General features: G+C 37.4%; 1 protein-coding gene across 10 annotated transcripts in view; it reads left to right on the plus strand.

The window, feature by feature from the left end:
• Window positions 1–16,279, plus strand: part of CNTNAP4 (contactin associated protein family member 4) — a 280,850-nt gene that overhangs the window by 176,385 nt on the left and 88,186 nt on the right. For 9 of the 10 annotated variants that reach the window (XM_023226820.2, XM_023226827.2, XM_023226823.2 and 6 more), the window contains 2 exons: window positions 7,874–8,023; window positions 13,069–13,240. In XM_023226820.2, coding sequence (XP_023082588.1) covers window positions 7,874–8,023; window positions 13,069–13,240 — 322 coding nt within the window. The remainder of the gene's footprint in view (window positions 1–7,873; window positions 8,024–13,068; window positions 13,241–16,279) is intronic. The other variant, XM_023226825.2, reaches the window with a different exon arrangement.

Raw genomic sequence — 16,279 nt, forward strand, 5'->3', positions numbered from 1 at the left:
CCGTTAATGTGTCATTTATTGTGATGTATTTGACATCTTCTGAAGTGGTTATATTCATACTCTAATTTTCAGCATCTTAAAGAAACCACTTCAGTGCAATGTTACTGTGGTGAGCTCCAAGAAGCCAGCCTATTTCTTTTTCTTTTTTCTGAGATGGAGTTTCACTCTTATTGCCCAGGCTGGAGTGCAGTGGCTGAATCTCAGCTCACCACAACCTCCGCCTCCCGGATTCAAGTGATTCTCCTGCCTCAGCCTCCCAAATAGCTGGAATTATAGGCATGTACCAGCATACCCAGCTAATTTGGCATTTTTTAGTAGAGACGGGGTTTCTCCATGTTGATCAGGCTGAAGCCAGCCCATTTCTAACCACTTTACAAGCATGTATAGTTAATATATTACTAGGTATAAGACGTGTAGAATACCCCATGGGATTTAAACATTTCTAAATGAATGTTTAAATTCATATACAATATAATCTGTTATGACATCATCTGACTTTGTATGATTATTTTCATACTAATCATAAGGATACTAGACTAAATCTGAATATCAGTACACTGAAGATAACACAAGTAAGATTTTACTTAAAAACTCTCTCTACCCTTTTTTTTCCAGTTTCTTTTACGATATTATTTTTTGCTAGTTCCCGTGAAGCAAGTACATTCTGCATTGGAAAATAGATCACTTAAATGGTAGCCGTGTGGGTGGTCAGTTTGTTCTCCCAAGGGGAAGACTTTCCACTTATGTTTCACGTATGCAATGCTTGATAATTAAACCAGTTGTCAGGATGTATTATAATGACTTTCAAGAGAACCACGTCTTTACTGATGGATTGCTATCACGTTGTACTAAATCTTTTCATTATATAAGGATTGATTAATTTTTCTTAGCTCCTGGAGATACATTTTACAAATCTTATATGTTGGGAGAACTCAACATTTTAATATATTTTATAATGAAATTAAGATGAAATTGTATTGAGAAAGAACTGAATTGTGCAAATGTTTGAATTATCAGACTAAATTTTTAATATGATGTACAGTTTTGCAAATTGTTATTTGGAATTATTCAAAAATATTATGTCAGCTTAAATCATTTTCGAAATATTCACATTATATTAGTATAAATCATAAAACATATTAGCGGCACTATAAAATCCCTTATGACACACAATATTTTTAGTCATTGCCACCTTTATAGATGTCAAAGCAAAAATCAATGAACAGTACAGTTTTATGTTCCTATTTAAAACAAAGTTTTTAGTACCAAATTGGAGATTTCTGGTATGCTTTTAGCATTTCTGCTGCTATTTTTGTCTAACAGTGAAAATCAGGCTTATAACCATTCCTCTTGTCCCCATGCGCAGGGCCTGGCAGAGGCAGGCTTGCAGTATTTGAGATGTTTCTGCATTTTTCTATTGCTAAGCATTCTTGATTCTTGTGCCCCTGAGAGTGGAGCAGGCCCTTTGATTTGCTGCACCCAGGAGAGCCATTTTTGTCAATCCCCCTTCCTCCCTTTCACTGTTGAAATATTCCTAACTTTTGGGCTATAAACCTGTCTCCCCTTAAACTCCTGCTCTCCACCAAAGTGATGGGTACCAACCACCTCCATATTTTCATCTTGACAAGGGCTATCTAGTGATCTGGATCCTTGATTCTGGTTAGTGACTACAGTTAGTGGGTATAAGAATGTCTGGCACTTTAGAGTGCTGAAATACACCTGGAAAGAGGCAACACCCTTTGGTGTTTCCCTAAGGAATGGCCTAGGTATAATTGCCTTTTGCACCTTTGCAGAACTCCTACCCTATATGGCAGGATGATTTTTTTGTTATACATCGTGCACTATAGATATGTGTTGTAGTCTTATGAGAGGGTGATGACAACTAAGCTCTCATGTTTCTGATGCAATTTAGGACTGGAACTAGAAGACGACAGAGAGGGAGTAGATGTAAATCTTCCCTCCTGCTGTGTTTTGTGTGTTTATGTGATTTAGGCTGAAAGACAGAACAAAGAGAGCAACAGAAAGAGAAAGAGAGAGAGAATGTTCTAGTCCATAATCTTATCCTCTCCAACCTGCAATTGCAAACACTTCCATTTACTGTTCCATCCTTCCATTATTCCAATTGGCATTGTCAATGTTTTCCATCCAAAGACTGCAATGAACATATCTGGAGTTAAACAAGTTGAATTTATTGCTTATTGCAACAGAGAGAACACACCCTGGAAACCAAAGGTTGTGTGAAGACAAAGATGTTAGGATGGCCTAGGATTTGGGGTTGTGTTAGCTGATTTGAGGGAGGTTTCAAGGAAGTGAAAAATTGCTGTAGACTAAATGCTGTCAGGAAGTGAGGGTAATTCTACGATTAGATATCTTTGTAAACATTATCTAGAAGGATGAAGGAGTGAAGCAAGGCTTAAGTTGTAATTGGTAAATACAAAACAAAACAATTGGTCATTCATAAGTATTGGGAGAGAAAGAAGTTTGTGTTTTGTGGTTTGTGCAGTAGCCTTGCTTCTGTCTGTGTTTAGACAAGATTATAAAGTAGTCGTGACTTTTCCCCACCTTCATTTCATTATAGTCATAGAATGGCCTTGTCTGATGTTGGTGTTCTGTGTTATTGTTGACGTTCAACAGAAGAACACCAAAGCCTAGCCCTCAGTGCTAGCCAGATTCTTACAACACTGAGGTCTCACTGATGGTACCAGGCCATGTCCTAGCTGTTGGGGCCTATTTTTGTTAGAGTTAATTGTTTAACATGAGCAAAAAATAAAAAATAAAATAAAATAAGGGACACATCTGTCTTGCAGACAGGGCAGAGTGTAGGTTTTGGAGTCAGTCTTGGTTTTGTGTTTTCCTTCAGCTATCCAGCAACTGGATATGACCTCGGTAGTTTCTTTTCCTCTCTGAGTCTCATTTTCTACTTATTTAAGATGAAAATAATAATAGTTATAGTGAAGATTAAATGATACTATGCATAGAAAGCTCCCAGTATTTGTTATAAGTAATACCTCAGTAAAATTATTATTTTATTATTATGACAACGTGTTCCATCCCAGACTTAAAAGTTATGGGTAGTGGGACTGGTGCATAGAATTTTCGTTCAGTTACACAATGTCAGAAACAAGGAAACAAATTGAAATTCTATGATTTCTCTTTCTCTTTCCTGTTTCACAGTGGTGTGGCCCTTGAAAGGGGCCATCCTATTATCAGAGCCAGTAATGGAAAGTTGTATCCTTACAAAACACTTAGAATCTAATTTTAAATTAGGTAGAGTTAGTTGAAATGAGTTAATGGGACCTTTTGTGATTGGAGTAATATATTCCAACTGACAGGTATTAAGTCTCCTCATCATAGGTAAATAATGTTTGTTACAAAGGACACTTGGGAAAAGCTGTCTGAAGGTTCCCCCACAAACACGGCACAACTTCATTCTATTCACAACCTGTAACCTGCTAGCTTGTTAGATGAATGTGTTTGAATGTGTGCCAAATTCCACAGTGGGTTGCTCTGGCAGGGTTTTGTTCTTAATCTAGTTTTTGCTTCTATATGGACAATAGGCCTCCCCAAGCCTTTTGGTTAATCCTGTCGCATGCCTAACCAATAACTACCCAGAGCCCTGCTACTCAAAGGGTGGTCCCTGGACCAGCACTGGCTCAGTGAAATACTTTTAACTGATCTACGATGAGATGAATGTAAAAATTGAGATTAAACTCCTAGAAACTGGTAAAAAGAGATCACTGCAATATCTAAGCACATGGTTAGTGGGCTTGTATTTTACGTTTTATTTATTTATTTGTTAGTATTTTATGTTTTAAAATTTTAGATTTGGGGGTACAAGTGCAGGTTGTTACATGGGCATATTGCATGGTGCTAAGATTTGGGCTTCAATTGAATCCATTACTCAAATAGTGAATATGGTACCTGATAGGTAGTTTTTAAATTCTTGCCCCATGCCCTCTCCCCTTCTGAAGTCCCCAGTGCCTGTTGTTCCCATCTGTATGACCATGTGTACCCAGGGATTAGCTCCTACTTATAAGTGAGAACATTCTGTGTTTGGTTTTCTGTTTTCGTGTTAATTCACTTAGGATAATAGTCTTCAGCTGCATCTATGTTGCTGCAAACAATGTTATTTCATTCTTTTTTATTGCTACATAATATTCTGTGATGTCTGTTTGCCACATTTTCTTTATCCAATCCGTCATTGATGGGCACTTAGGTTGATTCCATGTCTTTGCGTTTGTAAATAATACTGCAATAAATATGTAAGTGCAGGCATCTTTTTTGGTCAGCAGTCCTCAACCTTTTTGGCACCAGGGACTGTTTTCATGAAAGACAATTTTTCTATGGACTGTAATGTAGGGGGATGGTTTCAGGATGATTCCAGCACATTAAATTTATTATGTACTTTATTTCTATTATTATTGTAATATATAGTGAAATAATTATACAACTCATCATAATGTGGAATCACTGGGAGCCCTGAGCTTGTTTTCCTGCAACTAGGTGGACCCATCTGGGGGTGATGCGAGACAGTGACCATCAAGCATTAGATTCTCCTAAAGAGTGTGCAGTCTAGATCCTTCGCATGGGCAGTCTTCAATAGAGTTCGAACTCCCAGGAGAACCTAATGCTGCCACTGATCTGATAGGAGGCAGAGCCCAGGCAGTAATGCAAGTGATAGGAACAGCTGTAAATACAGATGAAGCTTCACTTGCCTGCCAGCCACTCACCTTCTGCTGTGTGATCCGGTTCCTAACAGGCCACAGACCCAGTATCGGTCCATTACGCTGGGGATTGGGGATCCCTATTTTTGGTAGAATGATTTATTTTCTTTTGGGTATAGATCCAGTAATGGGATTGCTGGGTCAAATAGTAATTCTATTTTTAGTTCTTTGAGAAATCTCCAAACTGCTTTCCACAGAAGCTGAACTCATCTACATTTCCACCAACAATGTACAAGCATTCCCCCTTTTTTTCTGCAGCCTTGCCGAAATCAATTTTTTTAGTAATTTATTTTCATCATATTTTATAAAAGTTTCAATTTGCATTAGATCAGAAAATAAAATGTTCATCCCCACAGATAGTTTGAGAAGAACTGTTGGACACCAATGGAAAGTCTAAAATGAAATAAGAGAAGTAGAGTCTTGCACACAGGGCTTTGGAAATGAGATGTAGGAGAAATGCCAGGGGCAGGTGGTAGACTGGGAAGGGTCTGTACATGTGACACAGAGAGTATATAAGAAATTTCTCTCTAAATGAGTGAAATCTATCTTAAAGGAAGCACTGGATGACAAATCTAGGACATCTGATTTATTTTAATCCAGTCCTATACCATCAAGGGTTACATAACTCTATTCAGCTGTCTATTTCAGAGTCCACTCTTAGAAAATGTGTCTAAAAGTATCTAACCTAGATTCTTCCTATTCCAGTTTTCAGGCCTTTCCTATTATCTTACACAAACCAAACCAGAGTTGGGTCTTCGATAATCTTTTTTCCTTCATGGATATGATGTAAAAGTGAGCTTCTGTGTCCTGACTAAAATTTGTATTAGTCTAAATACATCCAGGGCAAAGACATGTAATCACCTAAGGCAGCTTTGATGCATTTTTGATCCAAATGCATGTGGTAGAAATTGCTCAGGGAAATAAATCACATATATCAGAAAAGAAGTTTACATAAAATCAGTAAAGAAATCACATGCAATATCAGAAAACAGGCTGTTTGGGTTTGATAGATTGCTTATATTTTTTGTTTACTAATTTGATCTGCAGAATCACACAGAGTTGACTATTCAAATGGATGTAAACCTGACTGGTAAATTCATGACTAAGACGCTTAGATTTCACATCTCTGCTCAATATTTAACTACAGAGCTCCTTGTAGAATCGATTGCCTGTAAGAGGAAAAGTCTATGCATTCTGATGGATTCATGATACTGGGGCTTCCTTAGGAGGGACTAGAGATTGCGTTTTAGAGGTGATAAGAATATCTCGATTTTTGATTTTAGCAACTTTCGACTTTATACATATATATATTTATATGAACTTGGAAAATACAGGAAAGTATGTAAGTAAAGAGAAACAATCACATATTTCCTTCATAAAAAAACCTGTTTCTTTCTTTCTTTTTTTTTTGCCCAGGCTGGAGTGCAATGATGCAATCTCAGCTCACCGCAACCTCTGCCTCCTGGGTTCAAGAAATTCTCCTGCCTCAGCCTCCCCAGTAGCTGGGATCACAGGCATGTGCCACCATGCCCACCTAATTTTTTGTATTTTTGGTAGAGACAGGGTTTCTCCACGTTGGTCAGGCTGGTCTCTAACTCCCGACCTTGGGTGATCCGCATGCCTCAGCCTCCCAAAGCGCTGAGATTACAGGCATAAGCCACCGCACCTGGCCAAAAACTACTGTTTCTATGTAAGAACATTTCTGTTCAGTCCCTTCCCATGCTTATATAAGAGTATAGTTAAAGCCGACACGGTGGCTCACACCTGTAATCCCGGCACTTTGGGAAGCTGAGGTGGGCGGATCACGAGGTCAGGAGATCGAGACCATCCTGGCTAACATGGTGAAAACCTGTCTCTACTAAAAATGCAAAAAAAAATTAGCCGGGTGTGGTGGTGAGCAGGGGGGCTGAGGCAGGAGAATAGCATGAACCCGGGAGGTGCAGCTTGCAGTGAGCCGAGATGGCGCCACTGCACTCCAGCCTGGGTGACAGAGCGAGACACCGTCTCAAAAAACAAACAAACAAATAAAAAAAAGAATATAGTTAGAATTGTATATAAATATAGAGTTTATTCTCATTGTTTATTATAGTTAAGTTCTAAAAAGTCTGTGAATACTGAATTAGGGAATACTGAACCTTTCCTCATTCCAGTCCATACATAATCTTGTTTTATGTGTGTTTCTGTTTAAGGACATCTTCTTTAGTATGATGTTGTTGGCTCATTAACATTGGACTTATGGCCAACAGCACCATAACTCATGCCTGAATGAAACTTATCTAACACATGTATTTTCTCCAAGAGACACATCACAGCCTTCTTGCTCTTAGGAATGCTAGTCAACAGTTCATCATGATGTTTGGGGGCCACTTTAAACAGTGAAATCACAAACAAACCTACAAAAATTTAAAGAAAATGTGATTTACAGTATGAGAGCTAAAGCAATAAGGGAGAGCATTGCCCTGTTTGACCTCAGCAGGAAATGTGGACAGGGCCGCTCAAGGTCTTTACTGCTCTGTACATGTCCTCAAATGACTGAGAATGCCCCTTCAGATATTGATTTGAGGGTTATAAGTAAGTTCTAGTAAGGAAGCAAATTCTCAAATATAAAACCTACAAATTACGAGGATCAATTGCATATACATGGCTTTTTCACAGTGCGCTTTTTCTAACTTTACGTTATACCTGTAGACTTTCACTATTTATTAATAGGTTATTCCAATATTGTTGTAATGATTGATGGTATAGTTTGCTAAATATTCTATTATCCTACCATAAAAAGGTGGTTATAAAAAAAGTATAAAGTAGCAGGTAAACCATTTTATTGGGTATATCTTTGAATTTTGGGAATTCCTAAATCCTTCCTCCCTAAGAAGGAAATTGCATAGATGGAAGCTAAAATCAATCTATAACAAATAATTGAAATATTTTAACCATCCAGGATTGTCCAGGGTTAGGAATTTGGAATGCCCCATTTCCACATAGAGGATGTTGAGTTCCCATTTGTCTCCCTTTCCTTGTTGATGTCATTGTGTTTAATTAATAGAGTTAAGAACTATAGCCAATTGAGTGATGTGTATATTGCTGTTTCTAACCAACTCCTTATAGTGCTCACTATTGAGAGAGATCTCTAACTGATTTCATCTCCCCAGGTGTCGGATTAAATGATGGGCAGTGGCATTCTGTCTCTTTATCTGCTAAAAAGAATCACTTGAGTGTGGCAGTGGATGGCCAGTTGGCTTCTGCTGCTCCTCCACTGGGGCCTGAGCAGATTTATTCAGATGGCACCTATTACTTTGGAGGTAAGAATAGGCTCCAGGCTCTATGAGCAACTGAACCATATTTGCATTAGTGCCCCTGTGTGTTGGTGAAGTCATCATGTTTTAACCAATGTGAATACTAAGGAATAATTTTTCACTGTCTTTGATCAGGGAAATTTTGGGTGGATCAAGTCAAAAAATTCTCACCTGAAATGCATTTCTGCAAGGTGGACTTACTTCTGTTTACAGTTTCTATAATGAGATTGATTTTGAGTAGGCCATCCTCTTTGGTTTTTATATTCAAACCTTGTTATATTTACCTAATGCTAAATGATCCTTATATGTCTTCTGATTTTATGGGCTGATTTAATTGTAGTATTTTCTTGATTATGCCTCTTAGCTCCTTCAGAGCATCCTTATTGCTTCCCTACTGTCCAGTACAGAAGGACAATATTATGCTAAAGGACAAATAATTTAACTTAATCAGCCCCAGCAACCTCTTCTCCTTGTTAAGCATAATGCACTGATACATTTGATGAAATCAGGGCATCAGCCTTCGACACCAGTTCATCTCCCTTAGAGAACAAAAACAAATGAAGCGTCCACCTGCCCAGTAGATGTTTGTTTGAACTAAAAGCTTGGAAAAGAAAACCCAAAAAATGGAAATGAATTTTTGTCTCTGGAAAATTGAAACAAATGTTCTTTTCCATTAGAAATGCAATGTTTTAAAACTGCCAGCAGTAAGACTCACTTCCAATCATGTTGAGGTGTTGCTTATATTAGCATTGTTTTGTCATTGTTATGTTACATTTTAATAATTGCTTGTATCTGGAATCATTTTTGAATTCAATAGAGGTAGCCTAGTCTTTATTATTCACTAATAAAATACAAATTCTTTTCTAAGCATTGACAGTGAGCACACAGTCCATGAATCAATTTATAGAATTCTAAAAGCAAAAGAACAAACAAAAGAACTGCTACATAATCCATTATTGTGAAAGGCTGCTTAGGGCCAACAATCTGAAAATATATAATCGCTTCCTTTACTGAGATGTTTAAACCGGGCTGCTTATAAAACCTTTTGGAATATATGATTGATTTTATGGCAATCCATAGTAACACATTCTTTTAATAAATAGTAAGATATGTAGAACAACTTAACCAAGAGCTTTCACTTCAAAGGAAAAGATTTAGAAGCACTAAAAGAGATAAGGGAAAAAATAGGCATATTGTTAAATGATGCAAAATAAAAGACTGGATAAAATTGTTTGTAAATCATGAAAATAGAATCATCATTCTTCACATATTTTATGTCCTTCATGTTCAGGTTTAACAATGCCTAGCCAGTTTATATAAATGTTTACTCTAGTGATTGCTTTTATTCATACTGTAATGTTACTCTATAGTAAAATATATCACACATGTACTCTGTAATTTTACTTGTTTTTATTATGATACATATGGTATACATCATCTTTTTAAAAAACATTTTTGAATAGTTTTAAATTTACAGAAAAGTTGCAAAGATACAGAGAGTTCCTGCACACCCTACATCCAGTTTCCTCTATTGTTCACACCTTACATCATATATACATTTTAAAGATTACTAACCATTTTTCTTAAGTGTACACCTACCCATGTGTCCCTCTGCTAAAGAAACGTGATCAATGCGTGTCTGTCCCTTGCATCATATCTTTTGATCTCCCATGTAAATGCCGTCCTGAATTTGGGTTTTATTCTTCCGTCATGTTTATTATAATTTTACATATATTAAGGTGTTTCTAAATAATATTTTGTAAGAATTTCCCCAGTAAAATTCCAACTTTAGGGCTTTCTTAAAAAAAATTACAAATCTCAAGTTTACTTAGGTATCTCTGTTTATTCAATCATTTTTTCAATCGATGTTCTTTCACATCAGAATATGCTTGACCTTGGCATGAAATTCTATTGGTCATTAAATACAAGCCCTGCAAAATCCAGGCCACCCTAACAGTTCCAGGGCTGGAAGCAAGGAGCCGAATGACAGCAAAAGGCCTGCTGCCAAACTCTGCCCTGCACTTCCCAGCCTTGTGCTTCCAGAACCAGGTTAAGGAGATCCATCTTCCAGGAAGCCCACTTAGGGGTTTCGGACTGGAAATTCTGGATCCTGGGAGTGAACTAGAGGGGAAAGGGTTCTAAGTGGACACATCACCTTTTCCTGTGAGGCCTTTTGGTACCATAGGCAAGAGCATGAGTGGAGGAGGGCTAAAGTAGGGTCCCTAAAATGCAAGACTGGCACAAGGACCTGGGTGGTACAGGCAGTGGGGTGATCAACTCTTGCCAACTTTAGCTGAAAGTCTTTCATCCTGGAAACAACCTCCCTGCCCAGTTCTCGGGTGAACTGTAACAGTCGTTCACCCTGCAAAGTTCTATGTGGATGAGGCTGCTCTCTATCACTAGGATCTCTGTTGTCTAGGTGGAAAGTGGGAGAGTGGGCTGCTCTTGGACTAGCAGCACTCTATATGTGCCACACCAGACTTCTATTATCCAGCCATCACTTTTTACTCTGGACTTTTTTTTCCACCCTCAAACAGGTGCTTTTCATAAAGTCAGACTGCATTGTGGTGGTACATTCTGCTCAGCTTTTATCATTTATAAATTACACATTTTAAACTTAGATTCTCTAAATTCAGAATGACTGTCTCATTTCTGTAAATTCCCCCATGGAATCTTTTGCAGTGCCTAACACGCCATGCAGCACAAGCTGGGGATACTGGGTGCAAAATTCTTACATCCCCCTCCCTTGTGTAAAGCAAACATTCTCCATCCAATGAACTGACTACAGCACTGTGAAGTCTAACCTGACATCTCACTTCTGCTGCAGTGACATATAGCGATAATTTATGTTATCCTCAGAGGTGCTTAACATGCTGACTGCCTCCAGTAATGGATCCATCCATTAATTCAGCATTAAGTATTCTTCAGAAATCTTCCTATTTTGGGACTTTCATCTCAAATTGGGCGCAGTGCTGAACTTCTCTCTGGTATTGCGTTATGTTAACTTGTTGCAGCCTCTTATCATAGACTAATGAGGCTAACCTCGGTTGAACCCCGCTTTGTTCGTAGAATCTCTTGCTTATTGAACATTGTCGCTAGGAATATGAATTGCCTCATGATAGCATAGTATGCTTTCTGTAAAATTCCATGATCTTTCCTTGTGACGCTGGGTTTGCTTAGCTTTGTTCCCTACAGGCATATTGCACAATTTATTTTATTCTGAATTAGTTTGAGATGTGTCAGGAAACGCCACCTGGAGAAAAGAAGATTAGCAGGGTTATTTGTATTCCTGGCATATTATAGCTGCTTCAAAATATTATTGAACTATTATCCTTTCAGTTGTTACCCTAACATTCTTAATTGGCTAATAAGTCATTCCGAATACATACTGAGATTATGGTAACCATATCTTATACTACAGAAGAAATTTAAGCACTGAAAATGTGTGTAGTACCATGTACAATAAATTAACACTCAAAAAGCTTTGATGAATTTATCTTGATATATTAAATTTGAAACTTCAAAGTCTCCATTAGGTTAAAATAAAATGTTTCAGTGTCTGATAATAGTTTTAAATTTGAATGTTGTCCTTTACTTGCCATGTAAATGTATTTTGTCAGGAAAACAAAGCATTAAGGAAAAATATTATCAGTCAAACAATTTAATTATAGTGGAAATTCACAAGTAGAAAACTAGTGTGGATTGTACAGGAATTAAGAAGTTGCTGACTCACTTCTTATTCTTTGAAATTGTGATAGTGTTTGATGATTATCATGGCAAATAAAGATTAATTAAAAAATAACCACCCATCTAGTCTCTATGTCCATGGGTTCATTTGTTTTGGTTTCTAGGTCCCACAAATAAGTGAGAACACATAATGTTTGTCTTTCTGTGCATTGCTTATTTCACTTAACATAATGACCTCCAGTTCCATTCATGTTGTCGCAAGAGGCTGGGAAGGGTAGTGGAGTTTGGGGAGAAGTAGGGGATTGTTAATGGGTACAAAATACCATTAGAAAGAATGAATAAGACCTACTATTTGATAGCACAATAGGGTAACTATAGTCGTTAATAAATGTGCACTTTAAAATAACTAAAATAGTTTAATTGGATTATTTATAAAACAAAGGATAAATGCTTGAGAGGATGAATACCCCATTCTCCATGCTGTAACTATTTCATATTGCATGCCTGTTTCAAAATATCTCATGTACCCATATATATACCTACCATGTATCCATACAAATTAAAAATTGAAAAAATGTGATACATGTATTCATACTCCATAAACTTATTATTCCACTTGGATAGAGAAACATTTAGAATGCCATTAGACCACAGACAATAATGGTTAATATTGTATTTATTATTTAAATAATTATAAACAAGCCTTATATAAATGTTAGAAAAAATCAATGTAAATGAAACATTCTTTTATGAGGCAAAGAATAAAATCAAACTGTGAAATATTTTTGATATTAAACCATCAAGACTTACTAAAATCCTTGTGTATATGGTTCCTTTATATATAGGAAAATGCAATAATTGATTAGATAAACAGTTGGTAATTTTATTCCAAGCCAAGAGAACCCATTTTCCAAATAGTTAGCTTTATAAATACAAAGACATTTCACCATTATTAATGGATCTTTTCTTATACATAGTACATGCTTTCATCTTTTATGTTCTTAATTGTGCAATTCAAAAGACTAAATTCCCATCTGTAAGTTATATACAGTTTAATATTGCTGGCTGGCATGTTTAGGATTCTGGAGCTAATGTTTACATTTTTCAAATCTAGATCAAGCTAATATCCTTGCACATTATTATAATACTAGTGACTTCCTGGGAATGCTATGTAAATAAAAAACTCTTTGTATGAATTTCAGTTTGTAATTTAGATCAAACTAATAATGACTGCAGTCATTATTGCCTCCTTTAATACAGAAAATTATCATATGTGTCTTTCTTTTATTTTTTAAATGAAGTTGTCCATGATACTGAATTCTGATTCTTTATGATGTGTACTGGTTTTATTTTGTTTTTATCAGGTTGTCCTGACAAAAGCTTTGGATCCAAATGTAAAAGTCCACTTGGTGGATTTCAGGGATGTATGAGGCTCATCTCTATCGGTGGCAGAGTGGTAGATCTGATTTCAGTTCAGCAGGGGTCCCTTGGGAACTTCAGTGACCTTCAGATAGACTCGTGTGGCATCTCAGACAGGTAAGGGCAATCTCACTTCATTTCGACCTCCTTTCAAACTTTGGCATCAGATTAAAATTTATGTATAAGATGAACAATTATGCTCTCCTGTTCCCCATTCTTAACTGTTCCACAGGAAATGGAGTGTATTTACATTACAAATAAGAAAAAATGCACACTTTGTTTAAATGTCACGTTTTAAATGACAGAATTTGGAAGACTTGGCCATGTTATGTATGGCTTCATATATACCCATGCTACCAGTTCGCGAAAGATACTGTTGATGCTGCTGTAATTTTAGACAAGTATAGATGTGTTAAAAAATATGTCATTAAACTCAATATATTAAGGCACTTGAACAGTAAAATTGATCATCAGGTACCAATACATTTGAGACTATGTGGTTAGTTATCAAACTGGCATTTGCCACCCTGACAGCGGAATATTTTCCAAGGCAGGGGAATTCAACTGGTTGCACTTCTCCTAATGTTCCTCTTTAACAACCCATTACCATCTTCTCTGCAGGGAAAATGAAAACAAACTTCTCTAGAGAAGCTTTGGGTTGTGTTATTGATCAAGGTATAAGGATGATCAAAGAGTTTCAACAAGAGCATCAGTACAGGACATGACAAGGCAGGACTTGAGATTTAATTGTGGAGGACAAATCACCTTAAAAATAATATATACTTTTGGCTGGGCGCGGTGGCTCATGTCTGTAATCCCAGCACTTTGGGAGGCCAAGGCAGGTGCATCACCTGAGATCAGGAGTTCGAGACCAGCCTGGCCAACCTGGTGAAACCCCATCTCTACTAAAAATACAAAAATTAGCTGGGTGTGGTGGCAGTTGCCTGTAATCCCAGCTACTTGGGAGACTGAGGCAGGAGAATCACTTGAACCAGGGAGGCGGAGGTTGCAGTGAGCCGAGTTCACGCCATTGCACTCAAGCCTGGGTGACAGAGCAAGACTCTGTCATAAATAAATAAATAAATAAATAAATAAATAAATAAATAAATAAATAAATAAAATTTTTTGAGACAAGATCTGGCTCTGTTGCCCAAGCTGGAGGGCAGTGGTACGATCTTAGCTTACTGCAACCTCCACCTCCTTAGCTCAAGCCATCCTCCTATCTCAGCCTTCTGAGTCGCTGGGACTACAGGCACACAACACCAGGCCTAGCTAATTTCTGTATTTTTTTGTAGACACAGGATTTTGCCATGTTGCCCATGATGGTCTCGAACACATGAGCTCAGGCTGTATGCCCACTTCAGCCTCCCAGAGTACTGGAATTACAGGTGTGAGCCACTGCTCCCAGCCAAAAATAATAATTAATAGTTAGTAATAATTGAAACCTGTGGTTAGGCATGAACAACTATAGCTAAGTCATCTTGCCAGTCATGCTTTAATATCAAGGCTGTTAATTTTAATTATTGAGTTTAATGGAATCTCATAACCATTACAGATTAAACAAATTTTTAAAACAGTGTGACCAAATTAGCCTCTACCCTGTAGTAATGTTCAATATGTATTTTGAATAAATACATAAATTAGGAGCATCAAAAGTAACTTTTTACTTTTATGAGACATTTTGTCAACAAAAAGACTCTTCTATTTGTATCCAGCAGACCACTCAGTAATATTTGTCAGTCCTGTTTTGAACACTGATAGATACTTCATGATGTCCAGAAAGCAGTAGTAATCACCATATTCAGCAATAAGAGTAGAAGGACATAATTTCCTCCCCACAAATACTCATTTATTGATTTAAAACAATTTGCAGAGAAAACAATTCTTTCTATAATGAAAGATGATATGAAAAGAGAGAATTTAGACATTAAACCTCAACTGGCTTGAAGTGGGGATTGAATGACTTCTGGGTCCATTTGTTGCAAACTTGTCCGTAGTTACCACCTTAATAGCTCTGGAACCTAAAACCTGATTTGGGGGAGGGCACACAGAGAGGCTTTCTGGGCCTGGCTTCTCAGTATAAGGCTTGCCCACAGAGGCAGGGGCTCCCCAACCCCTGATGGGGAGCGGCCATCGGGGAAACTGGCAGGGAGAGGCTCAGTCGTGCACACTGTGAGTGGTAGTGCATGTTGATTATCTTGGATTGCAGAACATTCATTTGGTACAAGTATATCTACCCTTATTCCTATGTGGACACGTTCTGGAGCTGCCATTTCACACATGGACTCCCGGTTGCCTACTTTCTGAAGGTACATACTTTCTGTAAAATAGAGGACCATCAGCATGTTTGGAGAATATATCACTTTAGTACTATACCTTAAAAATGCTTTTCAGAAATAGTTAGTAAATTATGGGTAGACCTTGACTGTACATGTTTCTTTTTAAAAGATGCTTTAGGCTAACAATAACCCTAACAATCTTAAAAATATAGCAAAAATCAAAGTAACATTTGCATACTTTTTAAATTTCCAGGTGTATCTCTAAACCTGTTGTCTTACACTCAGAAGAAGATATATATTTAGTTTGGTCTTATATGCTATACCTACTGACATGGCATCCCAAGATGGATGGCATCCCAAGAATTAAATGGAGCCTTTTACAAAAAGTCTGTGTACCAGGCCTTATACAAGCACTTAACATGAATGAGCATTTAAATCAAGCCTCACAAAATCTCTTAGAACCTGTCTTAATAGTGTTTGTTTCCTATAAATATGGAAACAGATGCACAGAGAGAATAAGTTGGCTAAAATTACATGGCTAAGAAAAGGCAGAGCCCAGCCTCTAGCTCAAGCACTGTGGATCCAGGGAAGTCTCCCTGAAATGTTTGCCTGCCACACCATGCAGCACCTCTGGGTGCAAGTTAACATTTGGGGTGGTTAATATTTAATCCATGAATAATAAATGTATCATTTGATGGTTCAATAAACTATAATTAAAAACAGGCAGTAACAGCCAGCCAGACATGGTGGCTCACACCTGTAATCCCAGCACTTTGGGAGGCCAAGATGGGTGGATCACCCGAGGTCAGGAGTTCAAGACCAGCCTAGCTAACATGGCGAAACTCCGTCTCTACTAATAATACAAAATAAATAAATA

This window comes from Piliocolobus tephrosceles, chromosome 17 (genome assembly GCF_002776525.5).
Source record: "Piliocolobus tephrosceles isolate RC106 chromosome 17, ASM277652v3, whole genome shotgun sequence".
Taxonomy (NCBI): Eukaryota; Metazoa; Chordata; class Mammalia; order Primates; family Cercopithecidae; genus Piliocolobus; species Piliocolobus tephrosceles.